Source organism: Mandrillus leucophaeus, unplaced genomic scaffold (assembly GCF_000951045.1).
Source record: "Mandrillus leucophaeus isolate KB7577 unplaced genomic scaffold, Mleu.le_1.0 Scaffold638, whole genome shotgun sequence".
Classification (NCBI taxonomy): Eukaryota; Metazoa; Chordata; class Mammalia; order Primates; family Cercopithecidae; genus Mandrillus; species Mandrillus leucophaeus.
Window position 1 is genome coordinate 170,441 of NW_012106897.1, and position 7,726 is coordinate 178,166.

General features: G+C 37.1%; 1 protein-coding gene across 2 annotated transcripts in view; it reads right to left on the reverse strand.

The window, feature by feature from the left end:
* SLAIN1 (SLAIN motif family, member 1) overlaps nucleotides 1-7,726 on the reverse strand; it is a 67,488-nt gene that overhangs the window by 44,171 nt on the left and 15,591 nt on the right. For both annotated transcript variants that reach the window (XM_012000650.1, XM_012000649.1), the window contains exon 2: nucleotides 1,511-1,650. In XM_012000650.1, the coding sequence (XP_011856040.1) occupies nucleotides 1,511-1,650 (140 nt within the window). The remainder of the gene's footprint in view (nucleotides 1-1,510; nucleotides 1,651-7,726) is intronic.

The window sequence follows — 7,726 nt, forward strand, 5'->3', positions numbered from 1 at the left end:
TCATGAGAACTCCCTATCTCGAGAACAGCATGGGGGAAAGTGCCCCCATGATCCAGTCACCTTCCACCAGGTGCCTCCCTCTATATGTAAGGATTACAAATGGAGATGAGATTTGGCTGGGAACACACAGCCAAACCGTATCTGTTTTCTTAGAGTCACTGAGGTAAATGGGAACAGAATGAATACTAGAGCCCCCAACTCTGAGATGGCTGCTCTGTTAGATAAGCATCTATCACCAAAGTTTTAACCCTAACATGCCTTTGTCCCTACACTGCTCTTCAACTTTCCATTATTAAGCCACCCGTTTCATTTTAGTTAAAATGTTAATAAGATACACTATTTCATCCCACCTTCCAAGTATTTAAAGCAGATTTCTGTTGATATTTACTTATGACCATGCCAATATGGCAGTACAGAATACTAGTTCAGTATGGAGTCTCTGGTGTCAGAGAGACCCTGGCTTTGACTCCGTCCCCGAGTATCATTCTGCCTTGTAACAATGGGAACTTCTCTAAACTGAGTATTTCTCACCTCTAAAGGTGAGTTCAGTTAGACTGAATAAGATGAAGGATGTCAAGAATGTAAAGGTAATGAATGTTACAGAATTAAGAGCTCTAGAAGCATTATCTATTATACTTTTTCTTATGTCCAAATATGTTATTCGTTATCCTCGAAGAGCTTCATGGGCAGTGTACTCAAATATCAGTGTACATGAGAATCACACTGGTGAACTTGTCAATGCAGACTCCCCAACCCTACCCTCAAGACAGTATGATTCTTTAATCTGGAGGCTCCGGAATCTGTACTTTCAAGCTCATGTATGATTTGGAGGCAGGTGGTCCATGGAATAGAAACAGTGTTCCCAGAGGATGAAACAGATGCCCAGAGGTTAACAGACAAGTCAAAAGCCTACATAATTACAGCTTCAAGTAGTTCCCTGCATCAAACAGCAAGGTACCACTCACTCATTTTTGTTGTTTTTCCAACGGCCCTTTTTTAAAATTTAAACTTCTGTTAGGCTCCATAAGTTAATTAATGTTACAGATAATATGAAGATGTCTTAGTTTTTAAAGGTTAGCACTTCCAGTTATACATCCAACTAAATGTTAAAGGCATTCAATAAGGTCAGTACTCAGATCCCCAGGAAACCCTGTTTTCTGCCTTAGAAGCCAGCCACACAACCTTGTTACCGACCCCAGAGCACTGAAAACTGACCATTTTATTGACTGGTATATTTGCAAACAGAAAAAATAAAATAAAATAAAATGTGTGTTCCTGCATTGCAGTATAAACCAAAGCAAACTAAAAATATGGCTAAAAACAAGCACAAAACTAAACACATCCTACATTGAGAAAGCTTGATGTGTAATACATGTGAAGCTAATTGCATGCAACAGCTGCACCTCAGGGTAAAAATTTTCAGTTGAAATGTTTATTCCAAAACCAGCAACAAAAGTAGCACTGAGAGCGACAAGAGTTGGAGAATGTAAATGCACACATTCACAATTACCTTGCTCCAGTCTAAAGCACAGGGAACGTCTTGCTGCTTCCATCTCAGGAGTTGGGTTATCTAGGACATGTCTACACCATTGCAAAGGAGTCAGGGATTTCTCTGATGAGGTGAACGTCTTTGAAGAGCCAACGTATAACCTTAAAAAAAGAAATCTACATTATAGGTATGATATAGGTACACAGAGAGTACCTCTCTCTAGGGAAAGCAACATGTATTTAACAATTTCCATAGAAACACAACTCATATTTGATCACTTCAAAGTATCAGAAATAGTTTTTAACAGGCAAATATCCCCAAATAGAAGATGACACTTCCTGTAGCCTGGTGAGAAGAACTTCCAAAAAAAGGTCTAACAATTTTTCCCCTAACTGTGTGTTTCAGCATCAGAGATCAAGGGCTTTTCTTTTCTTTTCTTTTCTTTTTACTAAACTAGCCCTAAAAAGGCACTATCATGATCTTACTATCTCTATTGACATGTCAAGAAATAAACATTTTCATCTTTCTCTTTCACAACAGAATCTTTGGTAAACTTGGGCTAATGAAGGTAAACATGATGTGACAAACAAGGCAAATCTTGTGTATTTTAAAAAAATAAGTCTAAACACCCGTAAAAGCCAGTCAATTGATTCTTTGAACCCCTACATAATCACATATTTCTCCTGTCTCAAATCTACACTAACCTTGGTATATGCTTCTTTTTCATTAAAGCCAAACAAAGAGCTTTAAAAGATATGTTTTAGGAAGAGTTCACTTTTAGCACCAATACCATTACACAGTAATGGGTAGTATGCAAAATAACTACCCAGAAGCACTGCAGGTTTTAAAAAAGCTTCTCTCATTAATATGCCATATTAATGTAGATTTTAGAATATTTTCAGTGATAGGGCTATACGAAAAGGTTTATCTTGAGGAATAAGTAAGAGTTAACTAAAAAAGCGGGAAGGGTGAATTACCTCCCCGAAACTGCTGGCTCTAATACATGACATCTCACTATTATAAGCTTACATTAATTATAAATCTAAAGTAATCTTCCTTCCAACAAAGCTACCACAATTCTAATATGCACATATTCTTGAAATAACATACTTCATCATTCACACTTCTACTGTTCTAGACAAAACGTTCACCTACTAATTTATCAGTTACCCAAGACAGTTGGGGAATGTACTATTCTTTGGTAAATTATTCTTATAGATCAGGGATTGCCAAACGTTTTCTGTAAAGGGCCAGCAAGTAAATATTTCAGGCTTTGTAAGCCACATGATCTCTGTCACAACTACTCAGCCCTGCCATTCCAGTCCAAAGGCATCCTAGACAATATGTAAGTGAATAAACATGGCTATGTTCCTTTAAAATTGATTTATAGATACTGAAAGTTGAATTTCCCATAGTTTTCCATTCTTTTTATTTTTTTTCCAACATTTAAAAATGTAAAAACGTATCTTATCCACCATACAAAAGATGCAACAGCTCTGATTTGCCCTTGGGACAGTTTGCTCACTCCAGTTACAGATGAGGACTCTAAAATATAGATCTCAATAGATTTAATTCTAAGTCCAATATATTATTTTGTTTCCTTAGAGTGTGTTGCACAGTCGTGACACCATCAAGAGTGTATCAGTTAAAAATTCATATTCTTGGGCCCCACCTCAGTCCTCCTATGGCAAGATTATCACCGACCTATGTAGGTAATAATCCCTTCCACTTCCTAGGAACACACCCTAAACTGTCGGGTACAGGCTACTCTCCTCCCTGCTCACAAGTATAGGCTAGTCGAGGCCAGTTATTCTCAATGTCTCATGTCTCAAAATTACTCAAACATCTTGTTAAGACAAATTGCTAAACCACATCCCTTAAATTTGATGCATAGGGTCAACGAATCTGAATTTCTAAGAAGTTTCCAGGTAAAGCTAGTATTACTGGTCTGGAGACCACATCTTGAGAGGCACCGGGCTAAGCTAATCACGGTATTTTCATTGTTCCCCTTTGCCTATGACTGGTTTAGGCCCAAGCCCCACATACAATCCTAGCCAAAAGAAACTGAGGGAAAATCATCTGATGGACTTGCGGGCAAGTTTTTCCTCATATTTAAAGGGAGGGAGGAGTGTCACAAAAGGCTCAAGTATATGCTTCCTACGGGAAATGCACCTTAAACATGGGCATACAAATAAGTTAAAGTAAATAGCTAGAAAAGTAATTAAAAATAAAAATAAAAAACTACCCACAAAGAAAAAGTCTGGGACCAGAAGACTTTCCTACTAAACTCTACCAAATATTTAAAGAAAACATCAGTTCTTCACAAACTCTTCCAAAAAAACAGAAGCAGAGGGAATACATCCTAATACATCCTATTAGGGCAGTTTTACCCTGATACCAAAATCCAACACTACAAATTAAGAAACTAACAGCCAGTATCACACACGAACACAGATGTAAAAAGTCTAAATATTTCAGTAACTTGAGTCTAACTTCATCATTAGCATACTTCACCATTAATAAGTGGGGCTTATATCAGAAGTAAAAAGTCAGTACAAATTCAAGCATCAATATAACTTACTAGATTAACTAAAATAGAAAAAGTATATAATATCAATAGAAAAAAAAAAGCATTTGACATCCACTCTTGATAAAAATTCTCATCAAATCAGAAACAGAAAGAAACATCCTCAACCTGATTGAAGGCATCTACAAAAACAGCATAGTGAATGGTAAAAGGGTGAACGCTTTGCCTGTGATATCAGAAAACAGACACAGACATTGGCTCTCATTGCTTCTATTTAACACTCTGCTGAAGATCCTAGCCAATGCAATCAGGCAATACATTAAAAACATTTACATTGGAAAGAAAGAAGTAAATCTGTCTTTATTCACAGATGACATGATCATCTATGTAAAAAAAATCTGAAGAATCTACAAAAATGATAATAGCATAAGTGAGTTTAGTAGCAAGATTATAAGATACCAGATTGATGTAGGAAAGTCAATCGTATAGTTACATATATTAACAACAAACAAATTCATATTTTTAAAATTTCACTTTTCATTTATGATAGCATTTTTTAAAAAAAACCATAAGATGCTTAAGGATAAATCTGACAAAAGATGCGTAGGACCTAAACACTGAAGACTACAAAACATTCTGAGAATTAAAGAGGACATAACTGGAGAGACATGCCATTTTCCTAAGAAAACTAAATATTAAGATGTCAATTCTCCTTAAATTGGTCCACATAATTTGCAAAATCTCAATCGAAATTCCAGCAGGCATTTTTTGTAGAAATGTAGATGATCTAAAATTCATATGGAAATGCAAAGATCTTAGAATAGCCAAACAAATGTTAAAAAAGAAATGGAGAGCTATACCACTGACTGAAGCTCATGACAGTAATGAAAACAGTTTAGTGTAGCATAAAAATAAACGGATCAGTGGAAAAAAATAGCCCAGAAATAAAACCACACATATATAAAGGATTTTTAGTAAAATACAATTTAAAGGATAGTCTTTTAAATAAATGGTGCTGGAACAAAATGGGTATCTATATGCTGGGGGCGGCGGGGGGGAAAAAAAACCTTTGATCCACAGTACAAACAATATCCAAAACTAACTCAAAATAGAGCACAGACAAATGTAAAACTTGAAACTATAACACTTTTATAAGAAACCAAAGGTAAAAGTATTTGTGTCCTTGCGTTGGAAAATGCTTCTTAGATACAATTTATAAGACTGAAAATATGATCCATAAAAGAAAAAAATATCAATTGGACTTTATCAAAACTAAAAACTTTTCTTTTTGAAAGACATTGCTAAAACAATGAGTGATAAACCACAAATTGGGAAAGACATATTTGCAAATCATCTATCTACCAAAGAACTTTTATGCAGAAAACATGAAACTACAAATAGTAAACAACTCAATTTTAAAAATAGACAAAAGGTTCGATTACACATTTCACCAAAGAAGACCTATTACGGCAAACAGCTATATGAAAAGATGTTCATCATTAGTCATTAGGAAAATAGCTAAAACCACAATGAGATACTACCACATACCTATTAGAATGGCTAAAATGAAAAATACTAGCCATAGCAAGTGTTAAGGAAGATTTGGTGCCACTGAAAACTTCATACACTGGTGATGGCAATGAAAAATGGTGAAACCACTTGGGAAAAGAATTTGGCAGCTTCTTAAAAGTTAACCTGCACCTACTCTCTGTTCCAGACACTCAAGTTGTAAGTATTTACCCAAGAGAAATGAAAGCATGTTCATATGAAGACTTAAACATAAATGCCCACAGCAGTTTTATTTGTCATAACTAAAAGCAACCCAAGTGCTCATCAAAAGATGACTGGATAAACAAGCCATGGTTACAATGATGAAATCTAACAGCTCCCACAATAAAAATGAACTACTGATTCATGTAATAACACAAATTTCAAAATAACTATCTAGCTTGAAAGAAGCCAGACAAAAACAAACAAATAGAAGAGTACATATTCTGTGACTTTATTGATATAAAATTATAAAAAATGTACTATGCCTGTAATCCCAGCACTTTTAGAGACCAAGGCAGGCAGATCACAAGGTCAGGAGATCGAGACCATCCTGGCCAACAGGGTGAAATCCTGTCTCTACCAAAAATATGAAAATTAGCTGCACGTGGTGGCATGCACCTGTAATCCCAGCTACTTAGGAGGCTGAGGCAAGAGAACCATTTGAACCCAAGAGGTGGAGGTTGCAGTGAGCCGAGATTACGCCACTGAACTCCACTCTGGGTAACTAATCTAAACTGCCAGAAAACAGATCAGGGGTTGCCAGGGTTGGAGGTAGCAAGGATCAGGAGGGAAAGAATAAGGAAAACAAGGGGCCACAGGAAACCTCAATTGTCAAAATCTATTCACTACACATTAACTGTGGTCATGATTTCCTGGGTATATATACATGTTAAAGTCTATCAAATTGTACATTTTAAGTGCAGTTTACATATTATATTCCAATAAAGCAGTTTTTTAAAAGTCACAAGCTAAAGAATCATTGTTTTGTGGTTTTGTTTGTTTTGTTTTGAGACATTGTCTTGCTTTGTCACCCAGGTTGGAGTGCAGTGGGACAAACACACCTCACTGCAACTTTGACCTTCTGAGCTCAAGTAATCCTCCCACTTCAGCCTCCTGAGTTGCTAGGACCACAGGCATGCACCACCACGCCCAGCTATTTTAAGTTTTTTTGTAGAGATGGGGTCTCCCTATGTTGTCCAGGCTGGTCTCAAAATCCTGGGCTCAAGCGATCTTCCTGCCTCAGCCTCTCAAGGTGATGGGATTACAGGCATGAGCCACCATGACCAGCCCTCAGTGTTCTTAAGATGAGAAACTCATAGCTGCCATCTACCATGTATGTAAAAAGCCATGAACACCACAGCCCCGACAGAAATGAGCCACTAGTTAGTCAACTGTGGAGTTTCCCTACCTCAATACTTTTTTCACCAATTTTCCTTTTTTTGTTGTTGTTGTTGTTATTATACTTTAAGTTCTGGGATATATGTGCAGAACGTGCAGGATTTGTTACATAGGTACACACGTGCCATAGTGGTTTGCTGCACCCATCACCTATCATCTACATTAGGTATTTCTCCTAATGCTATCCCTTCCCTAGCCCCCCACCCCTTGACAGGCCCCGGTGTGTCATGTTCCCCTCCCTGTCCATGTGTTCTCATTGTTCAACTCCCACTTATGAGTGAGAACATGCAGTGTTTGGTTTTCTGTTCCTGTGTTAAGTTTGCTGAGAATGATGGTTTTCAGCTTCATCCATGTCCCTGCAAAGGACATGAACTCATCCTTTTTTTACGGCTGCATAGTATTCCATGGTGTATATGTGCCACTTTTTCTTTATCCAGTCTATCATTGATGGGCATTTGGGTTGGTTCCAAGTCTTCACTGTTGTGAACAGTGCCACAATAAACGTACATGTGCATGTATATCTATTGTAGAATAATTTACAATCCTTTGGGTACATCCCCAGTAATGGGATTACTGGGTCAAATGGTATTTCTGATTCTAGATCCCTGAGGAATCGCCACACTGTCTTCTACAATGGTTGAGCTAATTTACACTTCCACCAACAGTGTAAAAGCTTTCCTATTTCTCCACATCCTCTCCAACACCTGTTGTTTCCTGACTTTTTAATGATCACCATTCTAACTGGTGTGAGATGGTATCTC